Source organism: Pezoporus flaviventris, unplaced genomic scaffold (genome assembly GCF_033815535.1).
Source record: "Pezoporus flaviventris isolate CSIRO_AGI_PZ_B2104156 unplaced genomic scaffold, CSIRO_AGI_Pfla_v1 ptg000667l, whole genome shotgun sequence".
NCBI lineage: Eukaryota > Metazoa > Chordata > Aves > Psittaciformes > Psittacidae > Pezoporus > Pezoporus flaviventris.
Window position 1 is genome coordinate 88455 of NW_026893213.1, and position 27089 is coordinate 115543.

The 27089-nt window shown below is 39.8% G+C and overlaps 1 protein-coding gene across 3 annotated transcripts in view; it reads left to right on the forward strand.

The window, feature by feature from the left end:
• The window catches only part of NFAT5 (nuclear factor of activated T cells 5), a 63331-nt gene extending 39001 nt beyond the window's left edge, over positions 1–24330 (forward strand). For all 3 annotated transcript variants that reach the window (XM_061444075.1, XM_061444077.1, XM_061444076.1), the window contains 11 exons: positions 4117–4309; positions 7826–8016; positions 9918–10090; positions 13785–13919; positions 14093–14145; positions 15179–15311; positions 15829–15906; positions 18116–18264; positions 18796–21232; positions 22297–22543; positions 23430–24330. In XM_061444075.1, the coding sequence (XP_061300059.1) occupies positions 4117–4309; positions 7826–8016; positions 9918–10090; positions 13785–13919; positions 14093–14145; positions 15179–15311; positions 15829–15906; positions 18116–18264; positions 18796–21232; positions 22297–22535 (3781 nt within the window). In that variant the 3' untranslated portion in view covers positions 22536–22543; positions 23430–24330. The remainder of the gene's footprint in view (positions 1–4116; positions 4310–7825; positions 8017–9917; positions 10091–13784; positions 13920–14092; positions 14146–15178; positions 15312–15828; positions 15907–18115; positions 18265–18795; positions 21233–22296; positions 22544–23429) is intronic.
• Positions 24331–27089: the final 2759 nt, after the last annotated feature.

The window sequence follows — 27089 nt, forward strand, 5'->3', positions numbered from 1 at the left end:
GACACTAAGCTTGGCTGCAGTTGTCCAGCATCTCGTTTTCACCACCTGAAATCAGTGTTAACAAAGTAAAACCTTAGTACATGGTAGACCCAAAGAAGCAAATTAGTGTATGTAAAGCAGCTGCTTGGCAGGAGGAAGCTGTCTCCACTGAGCAGAGGGGGTCAGGTGCTCCCATACAAAAGAAAGACACTTATTGAAAGGCAAGAACTGTGTGACTGTAAATATGATCTCTGGGCAGAGGGGAGATTTAGTAAACTCTGGAACAATATGAAGGCTCCACACCTGGTATTGTTTAAGGCCAGGCTGGACGGGGCTTGGAGCAACCTGGTCTAGTAGAAGGTGTCCCTGCCTGTGGCAGTGGCCTTGGAACTGGATGAGCTTTAAGGTCCCTTCCAACCCAAACCATTCTGTGACTCTGTGATGTCAATGTAAAGAGTCACAAGACTGTAGCATTCTCTAAAATATTAGTGGCTACCCAGTGAGCATTCATCAGTGCTGTCAGCGGTGCTCTGAATGCAGGGGAAATCATTGTTTTTTTCTCTAACATGTCAAATACAGGCTAGTTGGAACTGCAGCAAAACTCTTATATAACAAAATTGTCCTTTTGAATAAAAGCTCTGGGGCAAAAAATGTCCGAGATACTAGAAAATGTAATTTTGCAGCTGGAATATGGAGATTTAGTGTTAAAAATCTAGGTCACAGTAGTGACTGGTTGGTTTGCTTGTTTTTTTTTTTTAAACTTTCTAGCCCTTTGGATTTCAGCCAAGGGAGTTCATTTACTTTTGGCTTTAAGAAAAGAGCAAGGAAGGCAGCCTTGCTAATTTGTGAAGTGGAAGTAGCATTTGCCTTAAGAGACTTTTAATAGGTCTTCAGAAGCTAGGAAGGAAAAAAAGGGTATTCTGTGGAAACTGTTGGAATTTTTGAAAGCCTTTTTTAGATGTGAATGAATTAATAGTGATTTAGGGCAAGGAGGCTCAGATTTCTGACATGCTTGGCCTCACTTTCACTTGCAGGTCTTCACTGGAAAAGCCCTGATGCCAGTGTGGGACCAGGAAATCAGTTCTAGTAGAGTCATAGGGTTTGCTACTTACACTTCTTGTTTAGAAAAGAAGTGCTAGCTTTGGGTAGACCTTGTCTGGTAATGGTTAAACTAATAAACCTGTGGTGTGAAATGTTTTACTATCTGTATGTGCACAAACATTAGCATTATGAATAAACTAAATTAAAAGGATGTGTAAATGATATCCTTGGAATTTGAGAAGAAAAACAACTGAGAAGTTCTGGTGAAGGCTTTACAGTTACTTTCAAGTTCAGCTAATCTGATTGAAAGTAGTGATTACTTTAGATTCCTAGAGGGAAGACTTTCAAAATAAATCTGAGGCAGAATAAATACGACAATGCGTAAAATAATAGTATGTAGACCGTTCAGGTGACTTGGGTTTTAAGAGTAAAGTACTCTCAGGAAAAGAGAGTTGTGTTGAAGAAGCCAGAGTGTTAACATCACACTGCTAAAACTTTGCATTTTGAGTGTTGAAAGTCAGCTCAGTTTTGATAGCTGCCCCCTTCAAAAGTCAGTAATATCTCAGTCTCTATCAGTTTAGGGAGTGGGAACCTCCATGTGTGGTATCTTTCTGTGAAGCATTCTCCTGTGCTGAAGTGGCCCAGGCACAGTGTTGGGAAGGATGTGATGGTTGCCTGCAGCAGCTGGGGTTGCCTGGTGGGATTTCTTGTGTTCCCTCTTAGAAGCCAAGAGGTTGTAGCTGTGTGATTGAAAATTCATGGGGGGGGGGGGGGAAGAGAAGATACTCACTGCAAGTTCATAAACATATTCCTTTTAATTAGTAGTCTGTTGGAGTAATGTCCTGACAGGAAGAGTCGAGAGTGATTATCTAACGAGCTTGAGTGTGATTAGTGTTTTTGCTTAAGGTGTACAGAAGCAAGGAGCACAGTGCTGTTAATTACAGTTTATTTAGTGTATCACAGGTTTTGTCTGTGCTACACTGAAGGAGAATTTTGTCCCTTTTATTTTCCTAAAAGGAAGGATGTTTTTACATAGTGTTTTTTTTTTTAAACAGCCTGCTTGACCAGACTTTGGCTGAGTAATTACAGCATGTTTGCAGAAAGATAGGGGTCTTGCGAGGTTTTTTTAATGCTGTTTTTTTATCTAGGTCCTGCTTCTCTGCTGTTACTTGGTTGAAGACGAGTGTGTGAGGCAGCCAGGGCTGCTCAGGGCATCTGTCCTGGGCTCAGCTGGATGAGCAGGAGGCTTTGCTGGGCTATCTGCGAAGTGGTTAACCTTCTCAAACAGAAAAACATGAATGAAATTCATCCAAAGCATAGAGCTCATAACTGCTCAGCAGTGTTCATTTTAACCATTTGTTACAGGTATTAAAAGGTTTTGGAAGGCTTAGCAGGAGATGTGGAACTGGGGCAAAGTGTTCAACCTTTCCTGGAGCAGAAGACCCCTCCATAGGAAAAGACAGGCTGAGAGAGCTGTGGATGTTCAGCCAGGAGACGAGAAGGCTTCACGGAGACCTTAGAGCAGCTCCCAATACCTAAAGGGGCAACAAAAAGCTTTGGACAAGGGCCCGTAGGGACAGGCCAAGGGGAATGGCTTTAACCTGCCAGAGGGGAGACTGAGATGAGCTCTTAGGCAGAAGCTCTTCCCTGTGAGGGTGCTGAGGCGCTGGCACAGGGTGCCCAGAGAAGCTGTGGCTGCCCCATCCCTGGCAGTGTTCAAGGGCAGGTTGGACACAGGGGCTTGGAGCAAGCTGCTCCAGTGGAAGGTGTCCCTGCCCGTGGCAGGGGGTTGGAGCTGGAGGAGCTTTAAGGTCCCCTCCAATACAAACCAGGCTATGAAAAATGCTGGGACAGGTTGTGCAGGGCTGGGGAATGACTTGGAAGTGTTTGCGTACCATGTGGTCTTGTGCTGTTCATTGCACAATAGGAATTGTAGGAAAGGTGCTGATAAAGTTTGTTAGTATAAATTATCAGGTAATTGGGAATGAGAGCACTATGGGTTACCCCAGCCTTCAGGTCAGTGAAAAACTCTTGCAGAGGCAAAGCTCTCAGTAGACAACTTTGAAGAAAAAGCATTTCTTTCACCCCCCTCTTCGAGAATTAAAATCCTGGATAAATTACTTCCGTGTGTTGCACATTGAAACAGGATTTTCTTTTTAAGCAATTCACACCTGTTATTTTAAACTGCTTTCTTCAGAATCATTAGCTATTAGAAACTACATTTTGGTAGTAAAGAAGAATATTATATTTGCATAAATCCATTGAGCCTTTTTTCTGCCTATACCATTTTCCATGGCATGTTTACCTTTGCTGGTGTTAAATGAGGTTATTAAACTTCATTATGCAGACCTGCTCTGTATAAGATCACGAGTTATTTTCCATTGTGCTTTAAAGTGAACACAAAATGCATCACACAATGTTATACTTTGGAGGGCTTCTTCATTCAGGTTTTAATTATGGAACTGAACACAAGATATACCTTAAGGTATGCACCTGGAACAAAACAGTCTTTTTGCATATGCTGCTGATTTCAAATTGGTGCAATTTCATCACAGCTTTTTACAATAACTAATCTGGTTTAAACGTCAATTTATCAATCTGTTTTGACAGAAATTAGTGTTTGAGTTTGCATGGATATGCAAGTTCAGGTGAAGACAGGCATGAGGCTGTTTTCCTATTTAAAGAATTATCATTTAACCTTAAATCCATTCAGTATGTGTGTCTACGTATGTATATTTGTTACAGAAGCAAAGCATCTTATTCATACAATACCAGGCTGTATTATATACTGTGAAAAAGCAGATTATAAGTCTTCTTCTGTTTAACAGAGTTTAATGCTAATTGCTTTTCCCTTCCTTTATGTTTAGTCTCTGAAAACCAGTTCCTATTTGCACTGGATGGAGGAGGCAGGGAAGCACTGTTCCTCTTCATCTTGCAGGTTTCCTTCTCTGTCAGAGAATTCCAGTTTTTTCTCAACTATAAATCATCTATCCATTAATATACACTCTTTATCTTTTTAGCTTTTCTCTGATTTAGTTTGGTTTTATTGGAGAGCAGCTTATAACATCTTTTTAATGGCGTGCTTTGACTTCCCAGAGCATCAGAGAACCAGAAAGGAGCTGGAGGGAAGAAGACACCAATGTTGTGTGGTCAATATCCGACTAAGAGTGAGGGGAAGGAGCTGAAGATCGTGGTACAGCCAGAAACCCAACACAGGGCTCGTTACCTGACTGAAGGCAGCCGAGGCTCAGTGAAAGACCGAACACAGCAAGGCTTTCCAACAGTCAAGGTAGGCTGCTTAGTGTTGAGTGACTCCTTCCCAATTGATGCTTAAGTAGAATGGGAACTAATGCAAAGGGCCTAGAATCTCCGTTTTTAAAGGGAAGGGGAGAGACTTTGCAGTCTCTTTGCTGTACAGATTATTATTACTTGCAGGTACCAGGAGGTCTTACTTGCATCACAGTTAACAGGAGGAAGGAAGCTTTATGTAAAGGCAGTGATGTATAGTCTGTGACGCATGTCCCTTTAGACTACAATTACAGAAATTCTCTAAATAGGCACTTGAAGCATGCAGAAGTAGGATAGTGAAATGCTGTAAGAAATGCAGCCTGTTCCCTGTGTAGACCTGATATCTTCAGGTGTTGCTGGTCAATCGATCTGAGGCAGCAGTGAGCAGCATGCAGGTTTGAATGGTGTCCTCAATCCTGCTGATCAGGGGAAGGACCTGGATAGAGCAGATGCAGTCAGGAATCCAGGCTCTGGCTGCATAGCTGGCTCTCCAGCATGCATTTAGCTTCTTTGTTCATCCTGCTTCATTTGGAGAAAAGGACAGCTGATGTAATTCACCTTGCTCAGAGAGGGGGAAAGCTGTTGGTGGTGAGGCTTGCCAGCCTCTGCCAGAGGGCTTTACTGCAAGTTCTTCAGCGGACGGGGACCAAAGCCCAGAAGGAAAGTAGAAGCTACAAACAGAGAACCATGAGGAAGAAGGCTACAGAAAGATCTTTTGCCTTTCTGCTCAGAATGGTGACATTCAAAGGTTGTCTGCCAGTGCGTGCACATTAATGACCAGAGTGTGAGTCTGCAGGTCTTGTTTTTTTCCCTTGCATAGTCAGAGAGCTGTGAGTTGGCTGGAGTCACAGAGGCTTGGGGTGGTGTCTGGAATGCAATCACGGATATGTAGCAGCTGTTTAGAAGGAAGAGAGGAGGTCATGTATCATGAGGTGCTCCTCGATTGCACAGATCTCGAGCAACGGATTGGAGACAAGAGGAGGGAGGAAGTTAGGGAAAATGTTTTGGTATCTGTTACAGACTTCCTGTCTGAGAAGACAGTAGATGATGCAGGATTGTCCTGCATACAGACCCATCTGACTGGAAGATTTCAGCCATCTGTCCATCTGCAGGGTTACATAGGCTGGTAGAAGCCATCAAAAAACTTCAGGGCTGTGCTTGTGAAGGCTTCCTGATGCAAATGGTGGAGGGGCTTGCCAGGAGTAATGCTTTACTTGACTTAAACAGGAGCAAACAGAAGAAGTGATGTCAGACACGGTCGCAGAAGTTGCAGTGGCAAGAGTATAAAGTTGGGGGGGACGACACTGAAGTCAGCACAGGCTGGCACTGTGTGCCCGTTGGAACTGAGGTGAATGTCATCCTGGTCATATTGGGTGGAGTGTGGTGAACAGGCAGAGCAAGTAGACAACTTTATCTGGGAAAAGACATTTCCTTTTTTATTTTTTATTAATTATGATGCTTTGAGAAAGCACCAATAAGTTCTTAATCCAGACTAATTTACCAGGTCCACAAAGGCGTGTTTATGATAGAGCCCTTAAAATTTGTGCTGAGTACTGCTGACAGACTATAGAAGTATACTTATCTTTAAAGTCCTGTTTGACAGCATTAGAAACGTTTCCAAAACTTCACTCAGAAATATAGAAATCTGTTCCTTAGAACAGATGCGGAAATTCTGTTCCTCAGAAATGTAGAAATCCAGTTAAGTTTCATAAGAAAAGAATCTGTTCATATCATCCTGTTGCTATGGTGATTTAGTGCTTATTTATGCGAAATTTCTTAATGGGCCTTTGTTCATCTGAATTTCCTTTTAATTCTTTTCCAAGTCATCCTTTAGTACCCGTCTGTGAAAACTCTGTTTGGAAGAGTCTCATGTTACTGAATTCCTGGAAGCTCAAGCTTGCCTTACCAGTAGGTAGACTAGTTCATATGCTGCCTATAAAAGTCTGCCAGGGCTGGACAGACAAAACGAGTCAGTGGATCTTCAGGAAATCTGAGCTAGTGATGAAAAGTCTGTAAAGGACAAGAGGGCTTTTGGTTTGTGTTTTTTTTGGTTTGTTTTGAAGATGTGGAAGAAGAATGTAAAAATGTTGCTAGTTCAGAAGAGATCTGGTGCTTGCTCTTCTCTGGCAGCATAGGCAGCCATTCAGATGCATCGCTCCTAAGTAGACTGAGGAGAAGAAGCAGGAGGTTCTGTGGTCTAAGGAAAACCATGTTATTTGATGACTTAGAACTAGAGAGACTACAATCAATATGCAACATTAAAATTGTGTAAATGAACCTTAATTAAGTGACTTGGCTGGCAAAAGAAAGATTATCCTGAATGCAGAGTGTCAGCAGAGGTGTCCCTACCATCAGTAACATCTTCATGTTGTCTTGCTAATGTTATCTCAGAGCTGGAGCAGTTACCACCCAAGTCATGTGAGATACTTCTGCACACTGTTCATATGTTCTTCTAACAAGAACACCAGAAAGAAAAGCAGCACTACTTAGCTGTGACGATGCTCTTTCTGGCCAAGGAGGCCTTGGTGATGTGACACAAAGACTGCTCATTCAGTTTTCCATGTAAATGGTAGAATATCAGAGTACCCTTTACTTCCCACTGCCTTTTGACTGCCTGGTGAACTTAAGTCATCTCATAGGCTGTTTTCATGGTCACTTCACTTGTGCTCTCTTAGCTCCTGAGCTCTCTGCTAGGAACCCTGCCTGTTAGCTCTTGTTTCCTACTTGGAAGCCTGTCAGGTAGCCACCTGCAGAGATATTCTGTTTTTGCCCGTCCATAATGGTCAGAACACCCACCTCATTGCTTATTGTTCCTTTTGGACATGAGTAATGTTCTGTTCTTACCAGTGTTTGCTCATTTTTCCCTTTTCCAAACTCACTGAGAACTTCAAAACTTCAGTTTCTAAGTTGACAGGGATAAATCTCCTAAAAGATCCTCTGGAGGATTCTGCTCTCATTTGCATTTCCTTACTAATAAAATTTGAGCTTCTTTCTGTAAATTTTGACTGGGCTTCCAGGCCCAGGATGAAATGTAACATTGGCACTCAGAAATTCTCTAGCAACAATTGTGGCTTAATAAAAACGTTGCAAATACTGGTTTTATCTCCTCTTAGAATGCCCTGGCAAAGAATTTCTCTCTCACATGGGAATCTGGCAGTGACCTTGTGTTTCTTTTTACTCAGGAATATTTTTCTTAACTACTACCTAAAAAAAAAATAAAATTAATTTGTAATACAATGCCCAAATTTACTTCAAGACTTCTTTTACATCACAGTAAAAATAAATTTTACCTGTTTATTAAATGACTGTCTTTTAATGAAAAAACGAATGCCAAAAGATAAAAGAAGTTAGCATTTTGTTTATAAACTAGATGAAAAATTTCTGTTCCTTCCGCCCTTAGGGTTGTTTCCAGCAACACTGGGAGCTGATTTACTTCAAATTCACCTGCATAAAATGTTTTGTGTTTTAATTAACAGGAGTTCTGTTGAAATGTTTGATTTGTGGTGTTGTGTTTCAGCTGGAAGGTCACAATGAGCCGGTGGTGCTGCAGGTATTTGTGGGTAATGACTCCGGTCGAGTGAAGCCACATGGGTTCTACCAGGCCTGCAGAGTTACTGGGAGAAACACTACCCCCTGTAAGGAAGTGGATATAGAGGGAACTACTGTTATTGAGGTTGGACTGGACCCAAGCAACAATATGACACTTGCGTGAGTAGCTTTTTTTTTTTTAAAAAAAAAAAAGTAAATTAATTTATTAGTTTATTTTCAGAAACTGATTTTCTTATTTTGATTGGGTGGGTTAGTAGTTAAAAGTCTGAACATCTTGGAACACACCAGGTACTTAGTGAAGGTGTGGGTATAAGAAAAACTTTTAAAATTACATTCTCAATTTGTTTATTTTATTTAATTCTTAACCTGGTCTTCCTTAAACTTTATCAGTTAACTGTTACTTTAGTTTCCTGTTGTGTTCGATCAATAATGTGCATATTCAAGCATGAGGTGAATTATAACTGATTGGTGATTCTTCTAGTTGTTGTGTCTTTTAACAAGAATTGCTGAGCAGATGCAAACTTCAGATACAAGTGATTTTCTGATAAGCTGTTCACATGTATCATAACATACAGAAAGGAACTGATCTTTTTTCAAATAATTCTTTTCAGTAGAATCTGTTCTTTTCAATGGGTATGTGATTGAAAGCTGCCACTCTTTACTTGGCAGCTTGTCTTGTTTCAAGAGAAGAAAGGTTTATTTAATTGTCAGTATCCACTTCTCCAGTAGGATAATACAGTTTGTTAATAAACTGTATCAGTTTGATTTTTTAAGGTAAAATATATTCCCATGATAAGTTTGGAAACTGCCTCTTGGAGAGTAATTTTATAATTGTCCTCAAGTGTTAATGTAAAACCATGTAAATATAGAGATGCTAGAAAGATGAATTAATTACTTGGGAAGCAAAGTTTTGCTTAGGCTGTTCTCTTGTAAGAAATCTTGATGTCTCAAAAGAAATCTTCCTGGTATTTCAGTGACTCTGTAGCACCTCTCTGTTGATGGTAATGCTACTGCCACCTTCTGAATCACGCTTTTCCCTGCTCTCTGCTCCCTAGTTATTGCTTGTTCGCCCTCTAACAGCGCAAAACTTTGTTGTACTCAGATTAGATATCAGATGGTCCCTGTACTGTTTGGATGTAGAGCCCGAGATCCTGGTAAAACTACAGTATTCTTCTTAACACCTCATGCTGTGTTTGGTTGGAATTTTTGTTCTTTTGTTTGAAATAATTTTGCATCTAGCATGCCTTTTTGAAAGTTAGCACTGCCTCGCTCTCACCCTGGCCCTGTAGACATTTCCCAGAAGGCCAGAGTTATCTTATGACATAGCTATCACTTCCAAGTTCCACTGAGCGTAAAAAATGATATCATTACAATAACTTTTCTTCTACCGTTCTTAAAGGAAATGCAGAATATTTTGTAGTAACAATCCTACAAATCCAGATCTAGCCACTGGAACGGAAGAGTGAAGACCTGTGGTTATAAACCGAATGCTAACCAGAATGACTTGTTATATCGCATTTTGTGTTTTACTCATACTGCTTTATTATTCTTTCCTTCCATAATCCATTATAAAATGGTTTGAGTTGGAAGGGACCTTAAAGCTCATCCAGTTCCAACCTCCTGCCATGGGCAGGGACCCCTTCCACTAGAGCAGCTTGCTCCAAGCCCCTGTGTCCTGGCCTTGAACACTGCCAGGGATGGGGCAGCCACAGCTTCTCTGGGCACCCTGTGCCAGCGCCTCAGCACCCTCACAGGGAAGAGCTTCTGCCTAAGATCTAACTTGAACTTCCTCCGTTTCAGTTTAAACTTATTCCCCCTTGTCCTATCGCTGCAGTCCCTGATGAAGAGTCCCCATCCAAGTTACGTAAGGTTGAATTGAAAAGCGAGCTATGTAGTGAGAAAGGTTGTGTAGGGATTTCATTCAAAAAAAATAAAAAAATAAATAGACTATTTCAGTAATTACTTCCAGAGTTTTGACTTATGGCCTAATGTGTTGAAAGACTATTAAAGTGCTGAACATATTGAACTGTATTAAACTTTACACTGTTTTGTGTTGATAGGGTTGATTGTGTGGGGATACTGAAGCTAAGAAATGCTGATGTTGAAGCTCGGATAGGGATTGCTGGCTCGAAGAAAAAAAGCACACGTGCTAGGCTGGTATTTCGTGTTAACATCACTCGCAAAGATGGTTCAACTTTGACTCTTCAGACACCCTCTTGCCCAATTTTGTGCAGTAAGTATCAGAAAGTTGGTATTATTGGACTCTGAATTATAGTGTGATTGCCATAAAATGCCTCAGGGAAAAAAGCCCACCCCAGTGTAATTCCATGACTATTTCAGAATTGCTGTGGCTAAGATCACGTGAATTAATTTTTATTTGAGGTGGGATGTTAGACAAATGACTGACCAGTATTTAAAAGTAGATATGAATTTCGTCATCTTCTATTAAATTAATCTTTGCCTTTTAAACAGTCAGATTTTTTTTGTCCTTTTTTTTTTTTTAACTTAGATATGATTTTTTTGAGACAAGTTTTAATCTCTTCTGCGTTGTGACGTTCATCTGGCAGCTTTCAGTGGCCGAAAAGACCTCTAATGAGTTAGTGAGCATGGTGCTCTACAGTTGTGGTAGTTTGCTGGGCCAGAGGCTGAATCTGTTCTGGTTCACTGCAAGAATGGAACATTTTTATAGCTCTTTATTAAAATGCTCTATTTAGCACTGAGCACAGATGGCTGCGCTGACTGGTTTGGTTATGCAGAACAGCAGCGAAAATTAAACCAGAAAGGGCTGCATGTGTCTGTAGAGTCTGTAGCAGCTTCCAATTACATGGAATTCTGCTCATCTGCAAAAGAGAAAAAATAGGGAAATATGTTTAACACAGCTGTCGATGGGGTTACTGATATTTCTTGATGAACAAGAAGATAGAGCTTTTTCTCCACATGCGTGAAACATACTGTGGTTATGCAAGCTCCTTGTGTTGTGTTCTTTCCACTGTATAAGAAGTTCTTGGTTTTGGTGGGTTTTTTGTTTTTCTAAACCCTGTCAGTACCTATTGTGTCAGCGCTCCTATTCAACTCATCAGAAATTGCAGCTTTGTTGCCAGTGAAAGAACAGATTGGAAGAGGAGATAATTAAAACCATGTGAGCTTCTACATCAGCTACCACCATGCGGTTCCAGTGCTGCAGGCAGCAGGCGGTTTGGCAGATGTGGCATGTGGCCCATCCCTCCTTCCAGTCTTCTGCTGTTGCAGAGAATCCGTGTGCAGGTCTCGGGTGGAGCAGGAGCCCAGCAGAAACCCTGATAAAGCTGATAACCAAAGACGTGCCACTGCTGGTGCAGGGGAGGGCTCTCTTCCTGTCCTCAGCCATGTTCTCTGCTTTAGGCAGTGGTTTGACTTCTGGTGTGCTCTCCCAGAAATTGGTGTTCCCCTCCCTCTCTTTTCCTCTCCTGCCACTTTTTTCCTAAATCTTTCTTTTCCCAGTGTTTTTTTAACTGGTGGAGCTCTCAGAGGTAGGCATTTATATTATTGGAAAATATGTAAGCACGTTTGCTAGGGCTATGATTGTCTCTGTAGCTCCATTCCAGTCAAGTGCAGCATTGTAGTATCTGACACTAATTTTCAGATTTAAGAAAAAGCATTTTCTGTAAAATCTACAAGATCTCTATCTGCATACATTTTATTTGTATCATTAATTTACTGGTTAAAGTTATTTAAATAATAGCAGAAATGGGAACAGAAATCATCTGTTTTCTTAAGCACGTGACAGTCCAAAACTTGCTCCTGTAGGTAGAAGCTGAGTGTCTGAGATGTTTTAGGAAATTTAAAGATAGGCTGTTCAACTAAAAAAGCTGTATTTGGTGCAATTTCTGCTCAGCTTGTTGATAAAGCCGTTCTTGTACTGGCTTATGAGGATCCCTTGTAGTCTTCTTTCTGTTTGTTCAATGAAGCCATGTATACGTGTAGCATTAGTAGCTGTATTTTGAGATAGGGGCAGTGAGTGAAAAGTGGAATATATGATGTGCTAAGGGCCGTTGTAAGAAAAGGAAGAAGGAAAGAAGGACATAAAAGTTATCCTTCTATAAATAAAGTTCTAAAAAATTGGCTTAGTTTTTAGCAAGGTGGGGTTTGGTCAGTTGATAAGAAATTTTTCCTAATTGTGTAAATCTCCAAGAGTTTGCCCAGGAATTTTATAGCATCTCCATTGCTGGACACCTAAAACAAAGAAACAAAATCATGTCTTTGAGTAATAGTGTGGGTAAAACTAATCGTGATGTGAAGGTTGAGAGGGGAATTCTTGAGGCTTTTCCAAGGCTTCTGTGCTTCTGCTTCTTAACTTACACGAAAGTCACAGTGATTTCCAGCAGACCTTAGCCAACCAAACTGTGCCAGTACGTATACTGTCTGATCCATATGGCATAAAATGTTGTTTATGAAGTTACTCATTTATATAAATCATGTCCTCAGGCACTTTACACCTGGTTTGTTTGCTACACACATCTTATTACAGATGTGTACTTGACTTTCTCATAATGAAGTTTACATTATCACTCATCACAGCCTGCTTATATTGTGTGCTGTCACTAATACTGCTGTCAAAGCTGCGTTGCTGTTCCTGAAACCATAGGAAAGATGTTGAATAGATGCAGGCTCTTTATTTAAGGTCTGTTTCAAATAGGCTTTGTTCACTTGCTAGCAAACCTAAATCCAGTTACGCTTTTCAGACATTCATGTGTCTTTAGCATATTTAGTAGTTGTGTAATGGTTGCCTAGGAACCCGCTGCAGCACTTTTAGAAAAAGCCTCTCTGAAAGGTCATCAGATAATTTGGAATGTTACAGTGTTATCTTCTTCTGTGTAGTAAGCCCACAGAATATTGTTAATAAACACTAAAAAGTAGGCTGTGTAAGTGCAAAGCACAAGTACAAGCTTATGCCACTTGGATTTTGTGGTGAGCAGAAAAGGTGGTTGAGAAACTTGTAAGAAGCTGGAATTACTTTATAAAATACGAAATGTGACAAAGTCAAAGTACATAATTTTAAAATGTGTGTCTATTTAAATTGCCTTTGGTGCTCATTTTCATTTAGCCCATGTGGCCCTTATGCTTTAAGAAGCATAGAAATAGTTTGCATCAAAGATATTGTAATACACGTTATCGCAAATCATCATCTGAATTGCTGTCTGAGAGGTACAAGTTTCCAGGAGTGTGGAACTGTAAGCTGCATTCTCATTGCTACTTCATAGGATATAAGTTGCTATAATCCCCAACTATACACACGTTAACTCTTGCAAGGGTTTCTGTTAACTGAAGTATATAATTCTAGAAAGTCATGGAATGGTTTGGGTTAGAAAGGACCTTGAAGCTTATCCATTTCCAACCCACTGCCATGATCAGGGACACCTTCCACTAGACCAGGTTGCTTAAAGCACCAGCCAGGAAGCTACCCCATGTAAAAAAACAAACAAACAAACTTGGAAAAAAAAAAAATCCAGGAGAATTACTACTTATACCCTTTTGCGTAGGAGGACAAAATGAGCTTTATATTAAATGGATAGATTTGAAGATGTGTTTCAGGTGTGTCTAAGGCCTGATGCATTTATTGCTTTCTATGCCAGGAAATTACAGGACTGAAGTTTCTTGAACTTTAGCTCTAACACTGAAAGTTTCACTTTTGAGGATTTAATAAACACAGGAGAAAAGGGAAAATGTTATTAAAGGATCATCTCCCTAAGTGGGATTTTTGAGGCCATCACATTTAGTGAGGAGATAATAGAAATGGTTACTGTCTGAAAAGCTTTTTAAATTAGTGATATAGTAAAGGAAGAGCTGAGGAATTATTTCGTTCTTTCTTTTATAATCCTGTAAGTAAAACTTTTTTGTTTTGGATGTTGATATTTTCTTGATTTCAGACTAGTTTTTTTCAATTGCAGCTCAACCAGCAGGAGTTCCAGAGATCCTAAAGAAAAGCCTGCACAGTTGTTCAGTGAAGGGTGAAGAGGAAGTTTTTCTGATTGGCAAGAACTTTCTAAAGGGAACAAAAGTGATTTTCCAAGAGAACGTTTCTGGTTAGTGTGAAAGCAGTAACAGCTTGGGGTGCTGAAGAGGGTGTGATACTGGGGTTTACACTGGGTGATAAAGTTTAACTGTAGAGAGCAAACTGACAAGCAGAATCAGAGGCAATAAAATAAATTTCTTTATATGGATGTACAATAAATTATGCTTTTTAATTTTCATTTAGATGACAATTCATGGAAGGCAGAGGCTGAAATAGACATGGAATTATTTCATCAGGTACTTCTGTGTTGTTGTTATTACTATTATTGCATTTAAATAAGAAAAAATACTGTTTCCAAAAAAAAATTAAATAAGCCTTTCCTTTTTCCTGTGCATTTCTGGAAATAATACTCCTTTTCTTAAAATAAGTTCTGTAGTGAATCTGGTTGAATGTCATTTGTTTGGGTTTACACAAGTACAGTTGTCTCATTTCTAATTAAGAACTTCAATACAGTAGGAGTGTGGTATATGGAGCAGGTTTTTGCCCTTACATACAGTTTAATTAAAAGGCCCAGTCCAGTTTTTCCAGTAGCTTTCCTAAGGCCACGTTAGATTAGTACTGACTGGAAATAGATGATATACACCATAGTCTTTATACGTGGCTTGATTTCTGATCCATTCTGAAATGTTTTACAAAATATATCTCTCTTCTTTTTGCCACAACCGTCATTTTGGACTATTGGACTGAAATGAGAGAAATTATTAGATATAAATGACATTTGACAAACTTCACCTTGCTCCCATCTCTGTAGGCAGTATTCCATGTGTGCACTGATAGAAATGATTTCCCACTTCCAGTGGGTAGTTGGGGAATAGAGATCCCTCATCGCTATTCCTGTTGATGAATGACTGCAGACCTATTTTTTGATGTCTGCTCTGTGTTAAATCTTCTTAAGTGTAACATGAAACTGCATCCCTGCATCCTCCATCTTTTCATACTGAATACAGAGACCTGAGTCAGCAGAACATGAAGTGTCTGAATCCAGCAGAACTTGGTGGGAAACTGACTGCAGTTCAATAAGGCATGTTTGGCATAAGCTTATGCTTAAAGTACTGGACTTTGTCTTTCCATTTGAATTGTAGGTTGCCAATGAGCATCATGTAGGGAGATCAGTTTACTTCACTGAAGATGTAATGTGATCACATCTCTCCCAATGTCTTTGTTTTTTGGTGTTTTATCAGTCTGTTTCTCTGTGTTGATGGATATAATACAATTAAGATGGTAAAGTTAGGCTTCTGATGTGATTTTTAAATTATTTTTGCATTGCAGAATCATCTTATTGTGAAGGTGCCCCCATATCATGACCAGCAAATAACCTCAGCTGTTTCTGTGGGGATATATGTTGTGACCAACGCTGGAAGATCACGTGATGTGCAGCCATTTACATACACTCCAGATACATGTATGTGAAATAAAAATCTGAAGGAAAAAAGGGGCAGTTTTCCCTGGAAGCATTTTGGGTTTGATTTCATAGCATTTAATCCATGCAACAGAAATGTTAAGTAACGTGGACCTTTTCAAGCTCATCTTGCTGGCAGTGTTTACTCTGTTAAATAATAAAATCTAAAGGCTTGGCCTTTCTCATTTATGTGCCAGGTATCTCAAAATTTCAGCTGCATGGAGACAGCTGTTCAGAATGAAGCTGAGCAGGAAAAAAGGAAACACATTACATACAGTGCAACAGATCCAAACAAAAAATAGCACCAAGCTTTATCCTGAGGAAGGTTGAAGTTTGACCATATCACTGTATTTTTGTTTATTTATTTATCTGTATTACAATATGCAGTCCAGAAGTTTGTTTGGGTTTCAAAGACTCTCAGTTTCTTTAGTATATAAGTAACTGTTTTGGTTAGCTTGTTTTTTTTTGCTTGTTTGCTGTTTTAACATAAGGAAGTTCTCAATGTGTTTTGTCTCAACAGCTGGTACTCTGAATGTTGATGTGAAAAAGGAAATCTCCAGCCCAGCCCAACATTGTTCTTTTGAGGAGGCTATAAAAGGTACTAAATTGATTCTTATCATTGTTGTTAATAATTTAACTATAAATTCCTACTCAGATTTGGGGGAATGAATCAAATGTCCTGTGAAGATAAGTTTGTTCTTACAAATTTTGGCCACATTCTTACAGTGAGGTTTGTTTTCTGGTTCTGAATATTTTACTTAGTAAACAGTATTCTTTTACATATATTTTAACATGAGCTAGTATAGAACAAAACCTGCAAAAAATAGTTGTTTTTTTTTTCTTCTGTTTTTTGTTTACTTCACTTTTCATTACTAAGGCTCTGAAGTCTAATCTTCATTTAATATGATTTCAAGTGAAGAATTAAAAAGAAAGAAGCCAAAGATTTATAAACAAAGGATTTAGAAACAGTGTAGTGTTAATTTAAGCTAAACTATATGTAACGGTAGTGGTGGGGAAGAACTGAATACTGAAAACATGAGCATGCCACCTGGTATTTTTTGGACACTCTCCAGTGGTTTTATGAGATTGCTTTCAGTGGGTCTAGTTAAGAATGCTAGTTCTGGCACTTCCAACTTGTTCCTTTCAATGAATTATTGTTGTTTTGTTTGGGTTTTTTTTCCTTTTTTTTTTTTCCCCCTTTTTTCTTTTTTTTTTTATTTGTTTTCATTTTTTTCTGACCATTCATGCCATGCAAAGTTTGTTGTTTTGTTCCAAGGGAGCAAGTTTTAGGTTTGCCTGGTTTTTAAGTGTGAATTAAATTGATGCTTTTGATAGTGAAATAGAGGAAGGAAATGTTTCTTAGTTGACTGTTAAAACTATAGTAGTGTACAAAGATTAATGGAAATTTCCATAGCCTGCTCTGGTGAAAGCAGGTTGAAAGTAGGCAAATTAACAATGTGATCACAAGTTTGATAGGAATCCATACCTTCAGGTTAAAATTATGAAGCTCATGTTTGAAGTTAATAGCTTGGTCTTGGCAGGGAATATATTTATAAGTTGACTTTACAACTTGTTAGGGAGGATAATACAAGATATGATGAGTTTAAACCTGCAGAGAATGTTTGGGGGAGAAGTATGCAAAAATATTTAGGGCAGTGAAACAAGCTGATAAAAGGACTGGTAAGACCTCTAGTAGCAAGATCAAAAAGATGAAGAAAATAACTTATTTTTGTATCAGGGCAAGCTTGACATCCAACTAATTTAGCATGGAGGCTTAACAAGGGAGGATATCAACGGCAGTGGGAGAACATCTGCTGTTCGTAAAATGTGCTATTTCTATTGCTTCATGTCCTCCATTTAATTTATGTGATAAATCTTAATTTACTTTCTTGTGTGGGTTTTGTGCTAGGCAGCTCATTTTGATGGCTCATTCCTATACCTATTCTGCTCTAGGCTGATCATGAACCAGATAGTTCATGATCAAAACCAGATCAGTTTTGTCTACTTCATGTGCTTTGTCTCTGATTGTGCCCCAGATAAAGGTGGGGATCCAGTGGGATACTTTAAGTTAAAGATTAATTTACATTTATTATGGAACTATGATTTTTACATGCTTTCCCATTGGTTTGTTTTAAGCTCAATTTGAGCAGTATTTGAAATCAAGAAAGTTAATTTTATTTACAGCAAAGATCTCAGCTTATGTATTTTTTTAATGTGGATCAGGAAAAATCGAAATTAAAAAGATCTAATTCATTTTAAAAAGCCACCTTTCTATATTTAAAAACATGAAGAAACTAGGCACTACAAAGGCAAAATTACAACTTGCTCTTACTACAGAGCTGACATGCAGGTTTATCAAGGTTTGGTTGATTATTCCTTTAACAGAATAAAAATACAGTCTGAATGCTTTGAGCACTCTGTTCACGTGGTTATCTGAAAACAGACATTTTTCAAAATGAAATAGAGAATTTGCACAGTTAAAGTACAGTAAAGTTTAGAATGTGAGAATTTGTGGAAAGATATCTTAAGCTTCTGTGTTTGCAGTTCAAGCAGTTGGTGGATGGCTCTTCTTGGTCTAGAAATATACAAAAAGGAAGAAAATCAAAACTATGACATTTTTGGTAGTCTTAAAAGTAACCTTTGAAGGTTGTGTTATCTCTTCATATTAGCATCTTGTATGAGGATGAGAGCTCCTGTGGCAAGGCTGAAAAGTGAAATGGCGAACAAGCCACTGCTACAAATCCACCCTCTGCATAATGGATGTTAACATTCCGTTGCCCTTCCTTTGTTTTTATGTGTGACTGCAGCAGTGAAGGCCACTGGTTGTAACCTGGAGAAGGTCAACATTCTTCCTAGTGCCTTGATAACTCCGCTTATGCCAAGCAGTATGATTAAGAATGAAGATGTGGCTCCAATGGAAGTAAGTGCAGAAAAAAGATCTCCCCCTGTCTTCAAGGTAAGTTTGATTGTGATCTGAAGGCTGTAGCTTTAATAGTTATATCTACCCATCAGTCCAAGTTCTAATAGTGGAGAAACGTAACACACAGGGGAAATGTCAGGTCTGAGATTGGTCTGGACAAAACACACAATCACTGAGCATGATTACATAATTATTTAATAATAAATATCTATAATAATTTTCTCTGAAAGTAACTTACCTTGTTTCATTCTCAATCCCAGGGTTGATTGGTTAGTGATACTGTGATTTTTTTTTTTGTGTCCCTTGACACAGAACTAGTAAATCACTGTAAGAATATTGTTTTAATCACTTTTTAGCTTTGTTTTCATGAAATTGTACCTTAATTTCTTCCTTAAAGTAGCATTTCCACTGCTAGTCCTTTACTTATTTGTTTGGTTATGTATGGAGAGATGGATACATAGCCATCAAATCTTCCATCTAATCTTTCTTGAGGATTGTGATTGGTGGAAGTTTTGTAAGCATAACTGAAGTAAGCTTATGAATTGCTTAATGTCTGGCTCTATTCAGGCTTCAAGTGTGGTTGGACCAACTCAACAAACATTGGAAAACAGTATGTCTGGCATATCAACTTCTGCTTCCCATTTACCTTCTGAAAATGAAAACCAGCAACAAATACAGCCGAAGGTGTATAGTCCAGAGACACTAACTACTATCCAAACACAGGACATTTCCCAGCCTGGTAGCTTTTCAGCAGTCTCAACTCCAGGTCAGCTGCAGAACAGTGATGCATTATTGCAGCAAGCTGCACAGTTCCAAACAAGAGATGCCCAAGCCAGGGAAGTCTTGCAATCAGATGGCACAGTAGTCACTTTGTCACAGTTAACTGATCCATCACAACAACAACAGTCTGCACTCTCAGAACCAGCACAGGCATTGCAGCAACAGATTTCATCAAGTATTTTCTCATCAGCAAGCGGTGTGAGTCAGTTACAGAACACTATCCAGCAACTGCAAGCTGGAAATTTTCCAACAAACACTGCCACTGGCAGCAATAGAAATGTTGACTTGGTGCAGCAGGTATTGGAAGCTCAGCAGCAGTTATCTTCTGTTTTATTTTCTGGTTCAGACAGCAGTGAGGATGTTCAAGATCAGCTAAATGCTGACATCTTTCAGCAAGTTAGCCAGATACAAAACAGTGTAAATCCTGGTATATTTTCCTCATCAGACACAGCTGTCCATTCTAGACCAGAGAACCTTTTGCCTGGCCGAGCTGAAAATGTTCACTCACAGCCTGAAAATGCATTGTCCAGTCAACAGCAGCAACAACAGCAGCAGCAGCAGCAGGCTATGGAGACTTCTGCAGCAATGGTGATAGGAATCCAACAAAACATTTGCCAGGCTGCAACACAGATGCAGTCTGATTTGTTCTCCTCAACAACATCAGGGAATGGAGCCCTGCAACAGTCACCTGTTTACCAGCAGCCTTCCCACATAATGAGTGGGTTATCAACAAGTGAAGACATGCAAATGCAGTGTGAATTGTTCTCTTCATCTCCCGGTGTTTCTGGGAGTGAGACTACTCCTGCTGCTCAGCAACAGGTCTCCAACAATGGACCTGCTATGTTTCAGACCTCAAATGCTGCAGATGGAGAAGAAGCTTCAGGACAGAATAAACAGATGCAAAGCACTGTATTTCAGACCATGGTTCAAATGCAGCATAGTGGAGAAAGTCAATCTCAAGTTAATCTCTTTTCATCTACTAAAAACATGATGGCTGTTCAGGCAAGTGGAACTCAACAACAAGGAGGTGGTTTGTTCCAGCAGGGCGGAGAGATCATGTCTATTCAGTCAGGAAGCTTTATGCAGCAGTCTCCACATTCACAAGCTCAGCTTTTTCACTCTCAGAATCCTATTGGTGATACTCAGAATTTATCACAAGAAACACAAGGCTCTATTTTCCACAGTCCAAATTCCATTGTCCACAACCAGACCAGTGCCAATTCCTCCGACCAACTGCAGCCTCCAATGTTCCACTCACAGAACACCATGGGTGTATTGCAAAGTTCTTCAGTTCCTCAAGACCAGCAGTCAGCCAACATGTTCCTTTCCCAGAGTTCAATGAGCAGTGCTGCAACTCAGGAAGAACAGATGTCATTCTTTACGAGCCCAAATTCCATTTCTCCTCTTCAGACAGCAACAAACACTGAACAGCAGACTTCTTTCCAGCAGCAGACACAGATATCTCATATCCAGAGTACTATGCTTCCCCAAGAACAGGCCCAGACTCAGCCTGCTCAGCAAGGTTTGTTTCAGTCTCAAGTGTCACTAGGCTCCATGCAGTCCAGCTCAATTCCTCAGAACCAGCAAGGAGCTATCTTCCAGCCTCAGCATTCAATTGTTGCTATTCAGAGTAGTCCTCCATCCCAAGAACAGCAGCAGCAACAGCAGCAGAATATGATGTTCAGTAATCAAAATGCAATGAGTACAATTGCTTCTCAAAAGCAGAACATGATTTTCAATCCAAACCAAAACCCGGTTACCAATCAGGATCAACAAGGCCAGTCCATTTTCCATCCACAGACTAACATGGCATCAATGAACCAGGAGCAGCAGCCCATGCAGTTCCAGAGTCAGAGTACCGTATCTTCTCTTCAGACTCCTGGATCCAGCCAGGCTGAAGCGCAGCAGCCAGCCATCTTCCATAATTCACCCCAGATTCAGTTGGTCCAAGGATCACCAAGTTCTCAAGAGCAGCAAGTCACCCTCTTCATCTCTTCAGCTTCCATGTCTGCCTTGCAGAATAGTATGAGCCAGCAAGAGCTGCAGCAGTCTCCTATGTATTCGTCTCAAAACAGCATGGCAGGAATCCAGGGAACTGCTTCTCCTCCACAGCAACAAGCTTCTTTATTCCACAACGCAGCAGGAGGTGCTATCAATCAGCTGCAGAATTCTCCTGCTTCATCTCAGCAAACATCAGGAATATTCCTGTTTGGCATTCAAAACAGTAAGTGACAGATGCCCGATTCTGAGTTTACAATTTAGAGGAGCTACTGATTGGTGTCTGAAGGACAGTGATAACTCAATTCTAAGGTATTATAAAGAATTAAAATATTCTGGAGTGAGTAACATGGCGCCTCAATTGAGAATATACATACTCAGCATGGTGCTCTGAATGTTGCTTAGCTTAAATACCTGTTGGTTGTCTTACACTTAGGATTAACATGTGACAAAACATCTTACATATGTGTGTATCTATACAGAAATAAGTATCTATATGATATATTCTAGAAATACTATTAATAACTCTATACAAATATTTACATAAAATACATATAAACACATGGTAAAGGGTTATGCTTTCTTAAGGCAGCTCTCTAATGTTTCTCTTGGTGCATTATGTTTCCACAATGTACACAATGGCTTTCTGGAGGAGGCTCTGGGGAGACTTCAGAGCATCTCCTAGTGCCTAAAAGGGCTAACAGGAAATCTGGAGAGAGGCTTTGGACAAGGGCCTGTATGGACAGGACAAAGGGAATGGCTTTAACCTGCCAGAGGGGAGACTGAGATGAGCTCTTAGGCAGAAGTTCTTTCCTGTGAGGGTGCTGAGGCGCTGGCACAGGGTGCCCAGAGAAGCTGTGGCTGCCCCATCCCTGGCAGTGTTCAAGGCCAGGTTGGACACAGGGGCTTGGAGCAAGCTGCTCTAGTGGAAGGTGTCCCTGCCCGTGGCAGGGGAAGGAACTGGATGAGCCTTAAGGTCCTTTCCAACCCAAACCATGCTGTGATTGTATGATTCAGCACTTGTCTTCTGCTGTGTGTTTTGTTTTTCTTCTAGTTAAGTGTTCTCCTCTGGGGTGTTAATAGTGTTTGGTTGTAATACAGTATCCATATATGCAATCTGTAGATGTGGAACCACTGCTCACGCCCTGAGGGAGTGGTGAGTAGGAGTGGCTGTGTGAACAAAAGTGCGCATAACTTTTTAGACAGATCATATGTGAAGAAGTTGGCTGGTTCACTGCATGTATTAACCCAGTTTAAATGGTCCCTTGTCCTTCATTTACTGTTTAACAGACTGTGGCCAGCTGCTAACTTCTGGACCAGCGACGTTGCCTGATGAGTTGATGGCTATAAGTCAGCCAGGTCAGCCACAGAGCGAGGGACAAGCAGCCGTGCCAGCGCTTCTCTCCCAGCAGATGCCTGAGACATCTCCACTACCTTCAGCTATGGCAGCCAACCAGAATATTGAGAAAATAGATGATCTGCTCGTGTCATTGCAAAACCAGGGGAGCAATATGGCTGGCTCCTTTTAACTAGTCAAGTAAGTGACGTGTTTGGGTTTCTGGGGTCTTTGTTGCCACACAAACTTTTGTTCAGTAGGTCTTTACTTTGAAATGTATCACCATGCCTTATGAAATGTATCACCAGCTAAAATACCAGTTAAGATTAATTAAGAATATAGTACTGGTGGCTAAAATGAACAGTTAGTTTATAATAATCAGAGGTCAGGACTAGATTGAAACTGATGGTTGAGATTGGTTCTTGTTCAGGTGCTGTATGTTTTGTCATCTGCTGTTAGGGTGTAATACTTTATTAGGAAGGAGAGTAGATCACTGATAGCTTGTCAGATAAAAGTGTTATGAAATACAACCATAGTTAAAAACTTAAGGCTTATTGAGTAAATAACAACTCAAGTCTATACTATTCTGAAGTTGCTCCCCGGGTTCCAGTAACATACGTAAAAACAAGTTTCGGTAGAACATGGCATCTATTGAGAGCGTGCAGCATGCTGAGTCTTTGTGAAAACACCATCAGCTGTAACTAGGAAACAGTCCGCTTTTAGAAGGTGCCTTTTCCAGAGAGGTGAAAGAGGCTTTGACTACAAATGAGTACCAGGAACCAGGAGGTCTCTGGAATATAGTATTGTCCACAGTGTGTAACTTTGCTCTAGTTAACTGTGTGGCTGTCCTAAATTCCCTGTAAGTTTTGCTTAAGCGATACACTTCGTTTTCTAATCTGAACTGTTTTGTATATGAAGTTATGAACTGTGGAAGGCAAGTAATGCTCCTCTGTGAAAGAGTGCTGCATTCTGTTAGTTACATGTTTGCTGGTGAGCAACATTTCCAATATGAAGGAACTAAGCTGAATTAAGGGTATGGCTTTTGTTATTTTTTAACTGTTTTGCTTGCTTGTTTTTTTTCCTGCAGAAATTCTGTGAAGAAAAAAGTGATGATTTCACAGATCCTCTCAGACCTTCCAGCTCTGGATTAGGTTGTGTGGAACTGATTGCTTTTGTCAAAGAGTAGCCCTCCTTTTTAAAGAGCACACACATGGCCAATTGCAGCATCTAGCACCTAAGGCTATGAGCATAGTATTTGGGATTTCTAGTGCCAATAATGCTGAAAAGTTATGCTTTGTTTTACTAGGGCATGGGGTTGTACTATTACCAGATTCCTAAACCTCATTAACAGTGGGGTGCTCTTTGAATTTAAAGCATATCTGATCAGCTATTATTGCTGGTAGAAGGTAACACATGTCACCACGTTTACTATTGTTTCCTCTTCTTCCTTCTTTACATCTCCTCTTTTGACTAGAAAAGCTTGTGAAGCAGAAACTTCAAATGCCTGTGCCATGAGCCACAACTCATAGCTGTCAGTCAGTGAAGGGGATCATGTTTTAGAGTTGTGTGGGAGACCCAATACTGCAATTTGCTAATTGCAGTAGGCAGCAATGACAAATATTGATAACTGTAATCAGCAAGTGGAGAAATTGTTCGCTTCTGTAGATAGCCAGAGGTGGGTGCTTCCCATCTGCAGATGTGATTAACGGTTCTCCATGTCTCTTACATGTAACTTGTACATGGAGCAAGGGTTTGGTGACTCTTAACAAAATGAAGGAATGAAGAACTTTCTGTTTTGCTCTTAAAATCTTACCCTCTAAAATACCTTGTAAAGAGCATTCTGCCTGGCTGAGGAAAGAACTCTCTGTCTCTGACTGGATGGGTTAGAACTCTGTAAAGTTGCATTAACCATTCTCAAACCAGTCTTCTCCCTTCCACTCTTTTCATGGTTTTCCTTCTCTCTTCCCAAGTTTCATATTGTGTTTTAATATCTTACTGGTTTTAAATACCAGAAGCGGCTTTTAGGAATCCATGGCATTAAATTGCTTAGTCAGTGAAAGCTTTGACAAATAATCAAGGATTAAGGAGAGAGGAATATCTCTACCACCTTCTAAATGCAGGAACCCCCCTTAATCAGGGTTTTTCCAGCTGTTATTGATGTGAATCTTCAGCTTGACTTTACTCCAAGTAGGGGACAAATTACATCATTTTTAAGCATTCTGGAAAATTTCACTTCATTCTGAGCTGTTGCATCTTCGTAGTGTATTGAGCTCATTGCAGTTTGGAAGTGATTTTTTTTGTTTCCACCTACCAACAGTCCCCCAAGTCTAGTTTCTAGATTGTCGTGTTTCAATTTAAAAAGAAAAAGAAAGCATTGACGGATGTTACAGAATGTAAGAACAACCCACTCCAGACCATGCAGTTGTATTGTGAGGCGTGTGCATTTTTGGGTGCTCCAACTATCTGAACAGTTTTGTGAATGTTCGCTACAGCCTCATTCAGATCTTTGTTTCTTCTTCTGCACGTAGAAAGCTGTTGCTGCCTTTAGAGCCAGACAGCTGTCATGTATGGCGATTATGCCTTGGTAGAGTGTAGTTGGTATCATGTCATTTTACACTTTTGTTATTTTCAATAACAAAGACTAGTCTGTAAACGGTTTTTTAAGTTTCTCTAGTCTGTTTACTGTGTGTTTTTTTTCCCTTAACTCGTGTGCTTAGTTGAGCCATGTAGAGTTTTTGTTTGTTTAATGGATTTTCCCGTTTGTCAGTCTGTCCTACCGTTCACTTTCTCTTTCTGTCTCTCTCTTTCTCTCTCTCATTGAGAGGCATTGAATTACGTTTTCAGTAGTAAGGCTTCTTGCCGATATGAAGGGAACTTTTCAGAAAGAGACCTGCTCTGGGTCATTTAATTTTGAATACAGTTTTCAATCGTTCAAGTTTTGGATGGTTTATATCTAATGTGTGTTTCATTTTTTTGGAAAGCTATATTTTGTATTTAGGAAATGGTATACTATTTTGCTATTTGTACTGAGTGAGTACATTGGCATAAATATAAAAATTTATATATATACATATATATAAAATATTCTTTTTGCCACACATTTTTGTGGTAAATTTGTGAGTTTGTCTGATGTTCTACCACAACGTGGCGTCTGATAACAGTGGGGTGGGGTGGGGTTTGTTATGTCTTTATTGAGTATTTAAGTACTTTTTGCAACATAAATAACTTGTTCATCTCTCGCCATTCCATCAGGCATTTTATTGTTCCAACTGGCTATGAGAAGCTTCCCTGTATGTTTTGATGTGTCTGTCACTCAGCAATACAATCTAGCAAGGAAACCTGTAGGCATTTAGGCATATATAAAGTAACAGGGTTTCATTCAGGATGAGCCATTCAGCTTTTATCCACTATCACTGTCTATTTAATATTTTTATTATTAGCGCCTCTGTGTTTTAACTCTTAATTTATGATTATGCTAAAATGTTTAAAATTTTAATCATGATAAATACAATTCCCTGCTTCCTAGTGTCCACAGCTGCTTTAACCCTGAACCATACTTTTTCTTTCTGTGATTTATTTCTTATATCCTGCTAAGACAAGATATTAACAATATCGTTACGGTTCATGACATGAAAGCAGCAATCTAAATGCTATTTGAGGCTATGTAGAAGGCAGAATTATGGACCGAAGCAACTTCCAGATGCTCGTGGAAGTCAATAGCCAGTTATTTGAAAACGAACTAGTGGCTTTTTCAGGATCACAGTCCCAGGACAAGCTGCTAGGTGTCGTCCAGGGCCTTCGTACACAGAAGAAGTAACAGGAATGATAAATTCACTTGTGTGCTGCTTCAGTTCGTTCCGTTGTTCCAAAGGGGTGTATCCTTACGTGGAAGTGGTATGGTTGGTCAGTGCCAAGTCACCAGGGACCAATTCTCCATTTAACAAACTGGGTGTCCAAAAGAGAACTTCATACCAAGACTGCTACAGCTCCAGGGGAAGGGTATGTCTGAATTGTGTGCATGTTTTGGGTCGCTCATGAAGAGATGAGAAAAAAATGTAAAATAAATAATAAAAAAGGGCTGTGCTATCAGGTTTTTCACTTCTGGATAACACCTTTTCTTGTGTTAAACTTATTGTGTTCATTTTAGGTCAGTGTTTAAATGTACAACACTTGGAACATGTGATTTGGATACAAAAAGTATTTGTCTTCTGAATAAAGAGATTGCTCAGTGGTTGATCAGTGCTTGCAGAGAGCTGTTACAGAAGATAAAGAGAGGTTTGATAAGCCAGTAAAGAGCTTAAAGGCGGGCTGCAGGATTTCATGGCAGAAAGACCCAAGAACAGTGTGAGCCACATCTGTATTTTATCAATCCTGAACATTTACTTTTGGCATTTAAGCATTTAGTATTGATAATTGGAGCTTACTCTGATTTATTTTTCTTTTATTTTAATCCCATCTTCTCTGTATTTAGTCTTTTGCATGCTCACTCTGCATTGCCTAGGATCTGTGAGTAGATGGATGGAGCGTTGCCTGCAGAGATGAGGTGGTGGCATCATGTCTAGTCCATTTTGGGTGAGAAGGAAGATACTGAGATACTGGTCTCTATAAATTTAGAGTTCCCAATGACATTACTCTAAAGGGGATGTTACGTCATATCCACAGAGCAGCAATAAAGTGTAGAAGACACTACTAGGTGAACATAGAAAACTGTAGAGCTGCATTGCTGGGATGGGTTTTAAGTTACTTT